Here is a 16,330-nt window from a genome sequence, read left to right on the forward strand (position 1 = left end):
TATGAATGTTTAATCTTTTACCTTTTTTTTATTTGAAACTTAGTTCTCTTCAGTTAATTATTTTATAATAACATTCTTCAAGTTTTTTTTTTTTTAATTTAATGATAAATGCTCTCTAACTTGAACATATCATGGGGGTCCTAAGTACGCTACTGTCAGAATATATCTATTTTTTATTTCTTTCATTACTTTAACTTATCTATATTTTATTTCTACCCTTATACCTGGATCTTATTTCACTGATTGTTTTCAAAATTATTCATCCAAAATTTCATATAAGATCTTCAAAACTATGTTAATATTTTTAATTCAACACAATACAATTGTTTTTAAATTTTTAAATTAAATAGATGATGCAATTTATTTCAAAACTGTACACAGAGGAAGCTGTATAATTAAATTTGTTGTGTACATAATTTATTATCATAAAGATTAAAATATATTACATTTTTATTATTTTAAAAAAATGAGTAACTATAATAAAATAAATTATAATTTACATTTTTTTCCATATATACAATGTATTTGATTCTAATGACATTGCAATTTAAATTATAATTGTAAAATACATATTTTATTAGTTATTAAGTTATTTAGTTATACTATTATACATTATGTGGATCGATTAACAGTAATAACTTTTTTAGTTAATTCATGTACATAAATTTATAGAAAAAAGAATCAGCATATAACAATAGCAATCTGATAAGAAACAATGTAGAATATATAAAATGTTTAGTTGAATATTGTATTATGGCTTTAAGTAATTTATTTATTAACGTAACTAAGTTATTTAAGCTAATATTTATTATTTGTTAGATAATTAATTTTTATGTGAATGGTTATTGAAATATAAATATGAAAAATAAACTTTTTTTTGTAATAATGTTAATTCTGCCTTCTTTACACTACTCAATGGTTCGAATATTAAACCATGATCATTTATCAAATTTAAGATCTCAAACTTCTTCTATCATGTAAGTTCTAGAAAAATAAACACTAGTTAAGTTTTTCTATCAAAGTATGATTTTCTCCATAAATATAGGAATCAACTTTCTAAATCAAATACACCCATAAATAATAACTATTATTTACAAGCTGAATCACTCACAAAAGAAATGGGTAATTACATATTAATTAATATGGTGTTGAAAAATGTATAAACTAAATATTCATAAATGTAGTATGCCAATAATAAAATGTACTCAAAATATTTATCAATAACTTTACAGAAATGTTTAAAGATTATGTTGAAAACACTTTACTTAATATGACAGATAATAAAGAACAGAAATATTCAGGAGATTATATTTTGAATAATGATTTCGAATTTAAAAACAGCGATAAATCACAAGAACAGTAGACACAAAAAATTACTTTTAAAACATTATTCATAAATTATTTAAGCAATTTTTTTTCAGCAATGTAATGGTATTTTCTAGCACAAATTCTCCACTAAACCATAAAAATGAACCAAAACATGAATCTAAGTACAATGATTCCCAAACAGACAATTTAAGTAAATATGTTTATATTTGCTTTAATAAATGTAGATATTACAAATATGCCTCACACTTAATACTAAGAACTTAAATAACTTATTATTTTTCTGTAATATAAATGTATTTAGATAATATACTGGATTCAATAAAAAGAAGAATTACAAACATTACAAAAATAAAAAATAAAACAAGTACTATTTCACCAACTGAAAAACCCAAAGTAAAATTAAATAATCAATGTTTCCATCAAGGTGAGCTCTGTGCATATTGTAATTCTAATTATTGCAAATTCGACGAAGAAAACGCCAAACACTGGTGCTTTAAATATTGTAAAAGTTGTAAATGTTGTTAAATTATTTACAAACTTTGTAGTTAGGTCTGATTACTCTGATTTATATTGATTTTTTTTTTAAGTTGTTGTTTGTCTCTCATTTAAAGAATAAGAAAATACATTAAAAGGTTTTTTAAAACTTTAAAATCAATAATTAATTATTAAAATTTGGTCAATGTTACAATTATGAACAAAAATTATGCTAATTTTGTTATACCAATAAATAAATAGGTATCAAAAAAAGTTATAAATCATTAGAAACATTCTTATGATAGACATTTATCATATTTCAAAAGAGTATATTCAAATTATATAAAATATAACAATAACACCCATTTAAATATTTAAAAATCTACTTAAACATGATGAAAATTATTTTTGAAAAAAGGTTTAATAATAAAGAAACTGAAATAAAAAATAGAAAATAGGTGAAAATAGATTATACCAATGAAAGTTAATTTTGATTGTTATATTAAAATATATTTTTACATCTTTAAACAAAATGGCAAATATGCATAAAGTAAAAACCAATGTATTAATTTACCAAACCTATTTTCAATTTTCTTAAGTTCTTAAAGTCTTAGTAATGCCTACCTTTATCCATTTCTAAGTATCTGCGTGAACATTAAAATTTTATATAATTTATAACTTTGTTAGTACAGAGAGAAAATGTAAAATACATCTCTAATAATTTACCAGTTTGTGTTAAGTGAAACCATACTAAGCACATTAATTATCAATCTACTTAAATATTAAATAGTATATAACACGTATGTCTATACGTATAGTATTTTTTCATCTTGGTAGAATTATATCATTATTATTTTTTTTTTCGATCATTAACTCTTGTACAACTACATAGATAGGTATAATATATATCGTAGTATACCTATATTATCTATGTCCTATTTTACCTATATCTTATGACCTTATGTATTATTTTTATTCTTAGAATAAATGCAATTACCTAGCTTTTTAGTAGTTCTGTGAGTTTGTAGACAAATATATTATTTTAAGCTCACTAATAGACATATCTCCTATAATCATAGTTCAATTATTTCAAATTAGGTATTAATAAATTCAATTTTCAAACTTATTTTGTAAATTTTATTTATTAAGTGCATTTATGTCTCTTTTAGACTTTTTAAGTCATTATTTAATTTTTATTACTTATTATGCACATTTTGTCATTTTATAAACTATTTAATTTATTCAAATTTCGTTTAAAAAATATTCTGCACTCAAGTTTTACTAAATAATAATATCTTTAATTTAAAACATTTTACATTTAATAGATTTTTTATACTATATTTACATTATTTATAGTAAACTTGTTGAGACTAATATATTTTTTAACGTTTTTTAATACATAAAAATGCACAGCCCTAATTTTTATTTGTTACTATTTACTAACCAGTAACCACTGGTACAAATAATACTCAAGCTAAATGTGTAAGTCTATGTTAATGCTAGTAATGCTACTATGTCTACAAAACTTCAAAAATATTTCTATCGATATTAAAATATTCTAAATTTTTTTATAAAAAATATTTTAAAAGTTAAGTATCTTATCCTAAAATTATTCGACACAAAAATAATTTTATACGAAAATATTACATTAAAAAATGATGAAACTAAAAATAATGGTGCTATAAAAACTTTTATATTTTATCCGAAATACAAATATAATGTATTATTTATAATCGTTATTATTGCATAAAATATTTTTTTTTAACCTACCATACTTTCGGTGTATATATTATTCAGAAAAAAATACGGTTCAGCAAAAAACTTTTCTAACCTACAGGCTACAATGGTTTGGATGAAATATCTTTGAATTTTTTTCATTGGCGAGGAAACTGGACGGAAACGGTATGTTGTATGTATAATAATATTTTTTATTTTTTTCATAGTATTGTTAAAATCAAATTTCGTATTGAAAATATGTTTGTTTTAGTTATAAACTACATACTTTATTGACTCAAAAATGTTGTATAGCACTAAAGCAGCGTTGCGCCGTATTTGCTTCGTTAGTTCGTTAAACAATACGGCACCGCCGATATTGTTTCGAAACTTGTTGCAAGTTACTCGTTACGAGTTTACGACGCCACAATCGCGTGTGCTAGGCACCAGTGGAGGTACGATACCGATGAGCATGGAGGTCGTTTATTGTGTACAATTTGTTTACCAAATAAAGTGTACTAATAAACAAAAAATATACAGAACTACAGATTATTTTAATCTCATTTATATTAGATAGTACAAAAGTAAATCATTTTCAACACACTATAAAATTACGTACCAAATCGTGACAACTTTCATCGAATATTTTTATTTAAAATCTAAGTGTCTTAGGATTATTTTTATCACGTTATACCACATAATAATTTAACAGTAGGGTGTTCAAAGTACATTACCTACTTTTTTAAATATACTAAGACATAATTAATTATTTTAAAAGTATAATAAACTGTTAAATTATTATTTTTTAAATAAATTAAAGAATAATGGAAAAGTGGACAAATAATCTTCACTTCAATTGTTAGATCACTAAATGACCATATTATAGAATTAAATAGGTATGGGATAAGTAATTTCGATTTTAAATTAAATAAATAACTGTGTCGGTCTTACTTGTATTTTCTCATAAAAATAACAGTTTTTGAAGTTGTAAAAATTTGATTTTTCTATGGTTGTAGGGTGTAGGTTGTAGGTAAAAAATTGGATTCAATTGGTTCTTTGATCAGAAGTAAAAAAATTCCCAATAATTTTTAAAAGAATAAGAATACGAATAAACAACGAAAACGGGAATTTTTATTCTAAACCAGTTTTTGACCAAATACATATCGTGCATTGAGTGACATTTATGTTTTAAAAATGTCATCTATCCGGCGCTTTAATTCTACAATTTACACCAGTACAAAAATGAAAAACTTGTGTCTCGAGTTGATTCATCATTTTATACTCGAAGTAAAACCGTGCAGTAAACTGAAAAATACCTACAAAATGTAGGTAATTTAAAGTCGTTGCGCACTGAAATACTCGTGATTAAAATATAAACAACATTATTTAGTCACGAAAGTACCTTAAGTGCATAATGGTGGAAAACGCAATTATACACATTGCATATCAACAGTTAAAATTAATTTAAACATAAAGTTAATACATACATTTTTCTTAAATCACATACGCAGGTACAATGATTGTAATATAATGTTAATATGATTTTGTTTGTTATCCTTAGAGATAAGACATTGGAAAGTGATAAATATTATATTATCTTTTAAGAAAAAAACATTTTAATATATTTATGATGATCTTAGACCTTAGTTCGTAGTATTAAGTAATCGGCGTAACGGCATGACAAAATAGATATAATTTTTATTTATTTATTTTATCATGGTAATCGGTGTATACTATAATTAATATTAAATAATAATTATTAATATTAATTATTAGTATACTAGCATACATAATATGGTAGTGATTTTTGTGAATCGTGTTTCATAATGTCTGTGATAGATAGTTGAGGTACAATACTCATATTTGACTGAGAGTAAAAAATTATTTATAAGCAATTATTAACTTCCTAATTATGTTATAACTTATGTATCTCAAAATTACTAAAAAATAATAGTATACATTGTCAGATACTCAGATGTATATTATAATACATTAGAATACAACTTGTGTTTGGGTTTTCCACACTTTACCATGGAAAATAAGGAGAGGTAATTATTGAAAAATATGTATTACATAATTTAGAATAGCAAGGGAGGCAAGAATAATGGACAACGAACATTTAGATGTAAAAGATTCTAGGTTGCAGGAAAATAAACAATTAGTTGGAATTATATTAGTGGTTGATTTGTTTTAGGCTATAAAGGGCAGATAGTATTGTTCCAAACCCCATTAACTATTCTGTAACTTTTAATGACTTATCAGTTATAGAATTAAACGGTATTGAAACTTGTTCAATAAATTCTATACCGTGCCTTTAATCCCATTATAATGTCTCCTCTCATTCACCCACAGACCACAACTGTGTATTACTAAAATAAACAATCAAATTTTAATTAGAATTCATATAATGATTATAAATTTAAATTTAAGATTATAGATTTGTAAGTACTTTTAAGTACATTATATTCAATTAGCTAGATTATAAATTATTGATTCACATTACATTGTTAATATATCTTAAACACTTAATATTCATATTTTTTATATTAAAACCTGGAATAAATATATATTCTTTTTTTATCAAAATGAAATTAATTAATGAATATTTTAATAGATTTTCATTACTGCTATTGGAACCAGGAGAGTACTATTTTGAAGATTACATTGCTTCATTATCAATTACCAAGAATGATACATGGCTTAATGGACGACTTAAAGTGTGTTCATTATCATTAGTTTTTGATCCAAAAGATTATCATAAACCAATTTTAAAGATACCGTTTACACAATGTGGATCCATTACTAAGAGGTATGTGAGGGACTGATTACCTAGTTAAATAAATAATAAGTTTTATTAAAAATTATTTAGTATTTCGTACAACGTTAAAAGAGTGTGTTCATTCATAATTGTTTTAATAATACTAAAAGTAAAATAAATAATTGAACAAGCATAAATAAGTTATTGAGATTAAAACTGCTATCAAGAAAGTTAAAAATTACTTTGTACACAAGCTACCTTAGGCCAGTAGTAACCTACGGGTGTGAGACTTGATCTACGACAAAAGACAACAATAGCAAACTTGCTATATGGGAAAGAAAAATACTAAGAAATATAGGTACTTGTTTGTTATCGCCCCGCCAATTAAATAAAATAAACAAAATAATAAATAAATATAAAATATGTATGTATTTTTAATAATAAAAAATTTAAAAATAAATGAATAAATATATGTTTATAAATTTAAAAAATATGTATAAATGCATTAGTAAATAAATAATATAATTATAATTATAGTGGAGTCCAGAACTCGGATATATCTTTTAAAATGGTTTCAAATGCGTCTTGTTTTCCGAGACGTGTTCTCCACATAAATTATGCTAAATATGATTCCAAAAATTTTCTGTTTTCTATTTTTAACTATATTATTTTTTTGTAAAAATGTAATTGCAATATCATTGTTAAAAACAACTGTAAGTAATTCATTAAAATTCATTTTATTATATAAAATAAAAAAATTAAAAATTAATTTTTCGTATTGGTTTCAAACGAAGTCAAAGTTTAATAAAATAATGAAAGCCAGCAGCGTACTAATATGGTTTAATATAAAATGTACAATAGTTTTTCCATTTCCCAAAATAGATCATCCACCATGAGCTAAATACACTATATGGCGGGGCGATAACAAACAAGTACCGAAATATATTTAGACTGGCGTACAATGACAACCTAGGAATTTATGAAAAGAGATACAATGAAGAGCTATATATGATCTATATGAAAAACCAAATATGCTTACATATATAAGATGTAAACATCTAGAGTGGCTGGGTCATGTGTGGAGAGCTGATGGAGATTTATTAAACAATGTTCTGATAGGAAAAATAAATAAAAAACTTTCACTTGGAAGACCAAGAACAAAATGGAAAGACACCATAGTAAAGGATATGAAACATATCATATGAGATGAGAATGCAATGTTAGACTGGATTTTGGACAGAGAAAAATGATGAAGCTTACTAGTGGCTGTGCAGGTCCTTAATGGACCGTTAAGCTGTTAAAGAAGAAGAAGAAAATAAATAATTTATATTTAATATCATTAATCTCTAGGCGCGGATCCAGAATATATTTACGGGGGGGAGGGAGCAATACCAGGTGTGTATTATATTTTATTGGCTGCCAAAAATGGATACCCTAAAATTTACCTTTGTTAATGTCACTTTTAGAGTATTATTGTGTTAGATCTTAGATAAGTCATAAACTTATAAGGAAAACAACAATCCAAGTTAATTAATAATTATCTATTATAAATTTGTATATTTATATATGATATACATTTATAATTTTTTTTTTCATATAATTAGTTCAGATGAAGATTCAAATATATTAAATATTATATGCAAACAGTACATTGAAATGTTAGATCATAATGTGTTAGAACCTTACAAGTTTATTAACGTAAGTATTTATATGTTGGCATTGAGCATCTTTTATATTTAAACATTACATTTTCTAGGAATTATCATTATTCAGAATTGATTTAAAATATGCTCGAGTAGAGGATTGTTTATCCCTTATATTACAACTACACCGAGCTTCTTCTTTACAAACTGCAGAACATAGACATATGGTGAATAACCAATATTTAACAAATGATTAATGTTATTAAGTATTAAATTAATGAATTTATTATGTTATTTAATATTCAATTTGACTATATTGAATATTATTAGGCGGCGGCAATAGCATATGGTAGACAAACACTTATCAAGTTTGATCCAACATGGTTAGAATTGGGTGAAAATATAATAATGGAAGAAGTAGGTCAGAAAATAACACCTCTTAGTATAAATTCTGGAAGAATAGTATTGACTAGTTTACATGTGTATTTCCAACCTTTCAACAACAATGAAGTGGTAAGTTCAATTTTAAATGTTTTTTCTATTCATTATTTAAATGCATAGCTGGAGTTGCTTTATAGATTATGGAATATTTATTTTAGCATAATATTTATTAAAACTGATCTCTGATAAAATAATATTATTTTAGTGAATTATCTGCTTTATGTTTTAGTTTAGAGTACCGTATATTGAATACTATAAAAATATATAAAAATATTAAATACAATAAAAGTTAAATGTATTTTTTTTATATATAACTTTATACTTAAATTTAAACAAAATATTAATTTTATTATAATATATATATAAAATTATTAACATTTTTATGATTTTAGACTTTATATTTAAAAATTGAGTTGTCCGAAATAAAGCGAATCATTAAAAGAAGATTTCTGTTACAACAAGTTGTAAGTATCATTATATTTTAATTAATAAATAGTTATTTATAGTATAATAATAATATTTGTTTTTTTTGCAGCAGCTTGACTTAACATGGCATTATTTTATACTTACCAATCTAATTCTTAAGATAATACTTATGACTATAAGTCGTTTTACTATAAGACATTTTTTTTTATTAAGTCATTAACAATTATTTTGTTTAATTATAATAATTTTCTCTTTCTATTTATTTAATTTTATAACCAAGATATTTTATTGAAGGAAAATGTATTGCTGAAATCAAATCTTCACCATGAATCTTTTGATTAACAGCTGTATGTATCTTATGGTTTTCAGCCTAATCTTCATTGCATGGAAAATTTAATAATATATTAGTTAACTATTTCATGTATGTACACATATAAAACTTGAAAAAAATAAGTATCTTTATTCATATAATATATCCTAACTAACTAGGGATTAATTACATAATTATGAAGTATATTCTAATAAATAAAGTTTTTTTTAATAGTTAATAATAGTTCTATTTGCTAAATGTTTTATTTTATTGTAACTCATTTTCATCTATATTAATTTAAAATTTACTTAATCATTTTTAAATAATCTTAACTAAGTTGATTTTTAATTGTTTTATTATCCAAAAAAATATTTTTGTTTATTACAGTTTTTAGAAAAAGTTACTAGGAAAAAGCATTATACATTTTTATGAAGAATTTCATAAAAAAACTAATTTATCATAATAAATTACCATTAATGATATATAGAAATTTAAGTAAATCAAAGAACCCGTAGACATTAATAGATATGTACCTAAAAATTATAATAATAATATATTGAATTAGCTTTTAGTTATTAAAACAGTTATCATGGATTGTGGCCATTTCAATTTATGTTCATTCTAAAGGTACAATTTATTATATAGGTATATTATACATTTTAACAGTTTTTTAATTTCCAACTTATTTACACTGCTTCACTATGATTTAGTATTCAATACTTGGTATTCACTTTGATTGGTTAGTCTATGAATTATTTAGTTACTTTGATTAATTTAGTGATTGTTTGTTTCAGCATTAATTCTAGATTTAATATGTAAACTAACTGAATTGATAAAATATAATGTGATTATAATAATTATAAAAGAAACATTAACTTCATGTCATTAAGTTTATCATGCAAAATATATATTCGCTTAAAAGTAGTAAAAGTAGCATGTTTTTTTCTTATTATCTTTATTAATCATATTTATTTTAAAAATTATACATTTGCACTTAACTTTAAATTTAGATGGTCCCCAATTCTGAATTATGATAAAGTTTTGTTTACAGTGTAGATTTTAAAATACATATATAACATCTACATTAATTTTATAAAATAACTAATTATTAGTAATTATAAATAATTTAAAACAATTTTTTTTTTAAATTATGTTAAAACATTAATTTAAATTAAATTAAGTTGATGGTAATCGTTAGCTAAGTTGAAGTGTTCAAAATGTCTAAATTTGATTTTTAACATAATAAAAAAAAAAAAAAATTGTTTACCGAGTTAAAAAAAATTATTAACTTTCCCAGTCTTATTAATTACAAGAAAATGTATTATTTATTTATTATAGTTACAGTGTTACACAACTAATATTGTTTTATACATAGTGCTAATGTATATTTAATACAATTATAAATTCATAATTGCTTGTAGAATAACTATAATGGCATTAAGGTTTATATTGTCATGGAAATATTTACTTATAGCATTTTATTTCAGGGTCTAGAATTTGAATATGAACTCAATAAACAGCTGTACTTGACATTTAAAAATACTGAAATACGAGATAATCTTTATGATAATCTATTAAATCAGTCAAAAGTTAAAATGGAAAAGCGCGAAAGATGCATTATGACATTAAAATGGCAAAATGGTGCTTTGTCTAACTATGATTATTTACTATACTTAAACAGGTATTTATACATATATATTTTATAATTATGTATATATTATATTTATATTTTTACAAAATTATTGTATGAGTATATTAAAGTAAAATTTTGATTGCCTTATTTAACATTTTAAAATTATAATATTATGTACATTAAAAAAATATGTAATGTTAATAAACTTTATTTATGTTATGTACATTATACATAAATATGTTATATTTTAGTTTGGCTGATAGGACTGTTAATGATCTGACACAGTATCCTGTTTTTCCATGGGTTGTAGCAGATTATACATCATCTACCTTAGATTTAACTAACTCAAATACATTCCGTGATCTTACTAAACCCATTGGTGCCTTGAATCCAGAAAGATTATTAAAGCTCCAGGTCTTAAATAACAATTAACATAAAATTATATATATTATGATTTGTGCATTTATTTATTAACCAATGTACCTAATTTTATAGGATAGATACAATGAAATGAATGAACCAAAATTTTTGTATGGATCTCATTATTCAACTCCTGGATTTGTTTTGTTTTATTTAGTACGCAAATATCCTCAATATATGTTGTGTTTGCAAAACGGTAGATTTGATCATCCAGACCGAATGTTTAACAGGTATTTTACTTAATAGTTAATAATGAATAATTCTCTTTCTCTTAGTTAGGCATGTCAAACACGTGGCCCTCAGTTTATTTTTTTTGTGGCCCATAGCTACCAATATTAATGAACATAAAACAAATAATATTAAAATATTAATGTCGTATCACAACTATCTTAGATTCTCAGAGAACTGTTGAATGTTAATATTAATTTTTTTTAAAGCTTTTTTTAATTTAGCTATACCTGCTGAGTGCTGTGTTTGTAAAAGTAAAGAATAAAATTGAAAAATTTGTGTAAAATAATATTTTTTTTATTATTGAATTTTCATGTGGGTAGTAAACTATTCAATATTTTTAGCCCACTTGATGTTTTGAGTTTAACATACATGCTCTAAATACTTAATTGATTAAAAAATTAAAGTTATAAGTTAATGTTTATTATAATTAAACGGTAAATTTGTAAAATTTTTATTTATTGACACACAAATAATGGATAACAGATCCTTTAAAATCATATTCCTAGTAATTTAATTATTATTCTGCTTGCTAAAGTAAACTGTCATATAAATCAATGAATTAGTTTTGATAAAAATAGCATGTTCATAATTTTATTTTTCTAAAACCTTTATATCTGATATTCTATTTGATTAAGTATAAAATATATTAATTGTTTTTTCTCAAGAAAACCTATAGAATAATTTTTTTTTTATTGTTTATTATTGAAATAAAAGATGCTTTATATTATTACTTAAAAATGTAATCTATATATTTTTATATTCATCAATAACAAATTCCATAAGTAAATTTTACACGGCATTATTAATAAGTAATGATAATTTTTCTAAACTTTTATTAATTATTTGTTACATTAAAAACTGATTATATAATTTTATAACAAAATATAATAGGTAATTATAACTTTATTTATTGAAATTATGAGCATTAGAAATAATATTTTACAAATTATAAAAATTAAATTTATTACTTAGTTCAAACTTTTGTCACAATACTAACATCATTATATTTACTATTAAAATTAAAAAAATATGTTAAATATTTTAATACTCATGTATTTATCAACACTATTTCCTATTTTGTAGACGGACATGTCTTAATAGTTGTTTCGTTTTTCTACTATGTAAAAACAGGAATGTAACAAAGTTCATTCAATTTTTAAGGTGTAGTCATTATAAATATTTTTCATTAAATATCAAGCTGAATATTGCTCTTCAAAAATATATTTATCTCAAACAACTTTTATAGGTACAACATCTGTTAGTAAAACACAGTTTATTGATTTTCTAAGTTTTTATTGTTGTTTTAAATCGATACATTCATAAAAATAAAAATAATACCATTAATTATGCCTAAAATTGTCTATCTATTTTATTTTACTAGGAACTCATTACTATGTTGTAAATAGACTATTCTTGTGATTCCATATTCTTCAAGTTACAACTATAATGCATTCATGCTTGAAGTAGGGCAATATCAAAGTATCTTGGAATTATTTATTTTTAGCTATTTGTTTTTTTATATAATATAATACAAACATTATGAACAGTGGTGAAATATAACGTGTATCTAAAGCCGCATCCAAACTAATAATAAATGTTTCCGACATTGTCGCCAACCATGTTTTTGATTAAAATCAATGTTGGTGATATTTTTTGATAAATATCCTGGCCTGAACAGGGCTTAAAACAAACAATTTAATATAATCATAATTAGGAGATACAATTATATAACATATCATAAAATTTTTTCTTTAAGTATATCAGATGCTTGGAGAAATGTGTTAAACAATATGTCAGACTTTAAAGAGCTAGTTCCAGAATTTTATGACACTGATCAATGTGGTGATTTTTTAACTAATAAATTTGGTATTGATTTTGGAAGTAGACATGATGGTCGCAAAGTTGGCGATGTTGAACTTCCACAGTGGGCAAGTAGTAAGTTAAAGTTACATTTATATGCTTTTAATAATAATTAAAATAATGTATTTTTCATATCTATCAGGTCCTGTTGACTTTATTTCTAAATTAAGACAAGCTTTAGAAAGTGATTATGTATCCAATAATTTACATCATTGGATAGATCTTATTTTTGGTTATAAACAAAATGGAACAGAAGCAATCAAAGCAAATAATGGTAAAATTAATTTAAATTAAAAACATTAAATAATAACTTGTTCTAAACCGTTTAAGTGTCGCTTGAAATTAACATTAAATTATCAATCTTTTTTAATATTATTTTTTCTAGTTTTCTACTACTTATGTTATGAGGGAGCTATTGATTTAAACAATGTCCGAGACTGGAACCAAAGACATGCATTGGAGGTGCAAATTATGGAGTTTGGTCAAATACCAAAACAGATATTTGAAAAACCACATCCACCCAAAACATGTTTATTAATTAAAGATTTCCAACAGTTTGGTAATATTGTATTTTATTTGACTATTTCTTTTTATAACAATTTTTTCTATAATAGACGTACAATTTTTTATTAGGCTTATTACCAAATATAGAACAGTATTGGAATTGGAATAATTTGAGTATATCAAAATTATTTACTACAACTATACACAGAGATACAGCTACAAGTGTAAAAATTAGTGAAGATATGCAAACAGTTTGGTCAGTTGGACATGATGCTATGCTTAAAGTTCATTGTACATCAACTCAGAAACAAATTAGAAGTGTTGTTGTACAGGGCTTTCCAGTTAAATTTAATGATATTATTTTACCATCAATGTATACATCAACAGCACTAATTGCTACCATGCATGGATCTTTGTAATTATGATTATTTTTTATGGACAATTTTCTATGGTTTAATTAACTAATATATATATTTTTTTAATCAAAAGGATTGTTTATGATATTGACTGTTGTCGTATAACCGATGACTTTAGAGCTCATGAAGATTCTATATCTTGTTTAGCATGGTCTAAAAACGGATTTTTAATAACGGGTTCTTTAGATTGTACTGTGCGTATTTGGAAGACTCCACAAGTACCATGGACTAAAGTTGAGTTGATAACTTCTCTTAAAGCTGAATTGGAACATGAAAACAAAGTTACAAGCTTAGCTCTTTCTATGTGAGTGATAATCATCTTTAGATAAACAAAATTAGTAGATATTTAAGATTTTGTTTTGTGGAAAGTGGTTGTATTTAATCAGAATTCATTAATCTAAGAACTCTTGAATTTAATAAACTTAATAACATTATAAACACAAAATATGTTGTCAAGAATTATATGTAACCACTTGATAGGTTAAAATAATTATATTTTTATTAGAAAAAAAAATTTAATACCTATTACAAAACTGTGTAGCATTTTCATAATGTTACTTTATTATATTATTAATTTTACAAAATCATTGACATCTTTAACATGAAAACATGTTGCTCTATAGTTACAATAATTACATTTTTTATATTAAAATATTATTTAATAATATGTTACAGGGATAACAAATTGTTGACCACTGGAACTGATGTAGGTGAAATTTTTTTATGGTCTTTCCTTGACTATTCATTTATACAACAGATACCAGGTATAACTAAATTTCATCAATTATTAGTTATATTAGACTAATAAAAATCCACAATTAATTATATTTCAGGACATTCAGACAGTGTAAATAAATTGAGTTTTAGTCGTGATTGCTCAAAACTTATTTCATGTTCCGATGATTGCTGTTTCAAAGTGTTTGATTCTGATAGTGGGTTAGAACTTTATACCAATACTCTTCAATGCCCATTAAAGTAAGATTAGTTTTTTTGTAAACATACTAAAACTATACATTAGGGTTATTTAAAGTCTTAAAATATGTCAAATTAGTGATAAATATACATCATGTAAAACAATTATACATGTATGTACATTGTATATAAAATTTGATTTTTTCAAAATGTGCGTTTCTTTTAAAAATTCATAGATTTCAAAACTCGATTATAAAAATAAATCAAAAATTGTATTTTATAGAACATTAGCATGGGACGGATATCATGTTTTTGTTGGCGGTGAAGATGGAGTCATGTATTTGTGGGACTTGGAAAAATTTGAACTTATTAAAAAAGTCCCAACACATTCTGGTAAATAATTGTATATAAATTAAGAATAATTTAAGTAGTTGTGAAATAGGCTATAGCTAAAAAAAATAAGACAAATACATTTTATACTGCGTATAATTTAATTTATAACAATTATATTTATATTTAAATCATATTATAATCATATAAAAAAATATTTTAACTGTATTAATATATTATTTTTAATTTGTCAGGTGGATTGTTAAATATGGATGTTTCTGATGATGGGAGTATGATCGCTACTACTGGTAAAGATCGTTTGGTTTATGTGTGGAAAACATCTTTTAATATTTAGAAATTCTAATGTTAATATTATTACAAATTATAAACAATTAATATATATTTAATTTTTTTATATCTAGTTTGTATAGAAATACTTAAACCTGTTGATGTATGATTATATTTTTATATAAATAAATTAAAAATATTTTTAATAAAGATTGTTATAAATTATTAATACATTTGAAATATCGTTAAATAGATATTTACATTACATAAATCCAAAACAAAGAAACATTATTTCGATGTGTTCATAGTACTATATTTTTTAGTTTCTTATAATTACTAGCCTACTAAGAAAAACTGGTTTTTGCCAATACATTTATGCTAGTTTGTGCATAGTTAGATCCACTACATTATGGTAATATCAACTATAATATTTTTAACCATTACTGAAACAAAATTATTTTGTCACGGTGAAAGCCCCGTGAAACAATGTACCGCGGACGTTTCGCCCCGGAGCCCCCAAAACCTTACGCCGGCGCTTATTTATTTAAAATTCAACCAGCACGGTACATAATAATTAATATAATTACATAAATGATATTTCATCACCTGCAACGATAATATATCAATATAGTTAATTTAAGA

At 23.5% G+C, this 16,330-nt stretch overlaps 2 protein-coding genes across 2 annotated transcripts; both read left to right on the forward strand.

The window, feature by feature from the left end:
• Positions 1-858: 858 nt before the first annotated feature.
• LOC132924460 (uncharacterized) lies at positions 859-1,854 on the forward strand. Its single transcript, XM_060988792.1, has 3 exons — positions 859-977; positions 1,422-1,519; positions 1,631-1,854. The coding sequence occupies exons 1-3, from the start codon at positions 859-861 to the stop codon at positions 1,852-1,854; spliced, it is 441 nt and encodes a 146-aa protein (XP_060844775.1).
• A 3,305-nt stretch (positions 1,855-5,159) lies between these two features.
• LOC132926911 (protein FAN-like) lies at positions 5,160-15,898 on the forward strand. Its single transcript, XM_060991329.1, has 18 exons — positions 5,160-5,564; positions 6,131-6,325; positions 7,879-7,972; positions 8,031-8,144; positions 8,248-8,430; positions 8,751-8,822; positions 10,582-10,775; positions 10,979-11,141; positions 11,223-11,377; positions 13,135-13,313; positions 13,381-13,512; positions 13,624-13,797; positions 13,872-14,157; positions 14,232-14,462; positions 14,834-14,922; positions 14,992-15,133; positions 15,354-15,463; positions 15,655-15,898. Exons 1-18 carry the CDS (start codon positions 5,548-5,550, stop codon positions 15,753-15,755), a joined length of 2,631 nt encoding a protein of 876 aa, XP_060847312.1. The 5' UTR covers positions 5,160-5,547; the 3' UTR covers positions 15,756-15,898.
• The last annotated feature ends 432 nt before the right edge of the window (positions 15,899-16,330 follow it).

This window comes from Rhopalosiphum padi, chromosome 3, assembly GCF_020882245.1.
Source record: "Rhopalosiphum padi isolate XX-2018 chromosome 3, ASM2088224v1, whole genome shotgun sequence".
In the NCBI taxonomy this organism is placed as follows: Eukaryota; Metazoa; Arthropoda; class Insecta; order Hemiptera; family Aphididae; genus Rhopalosiphum; species Rhopalosiphum padi.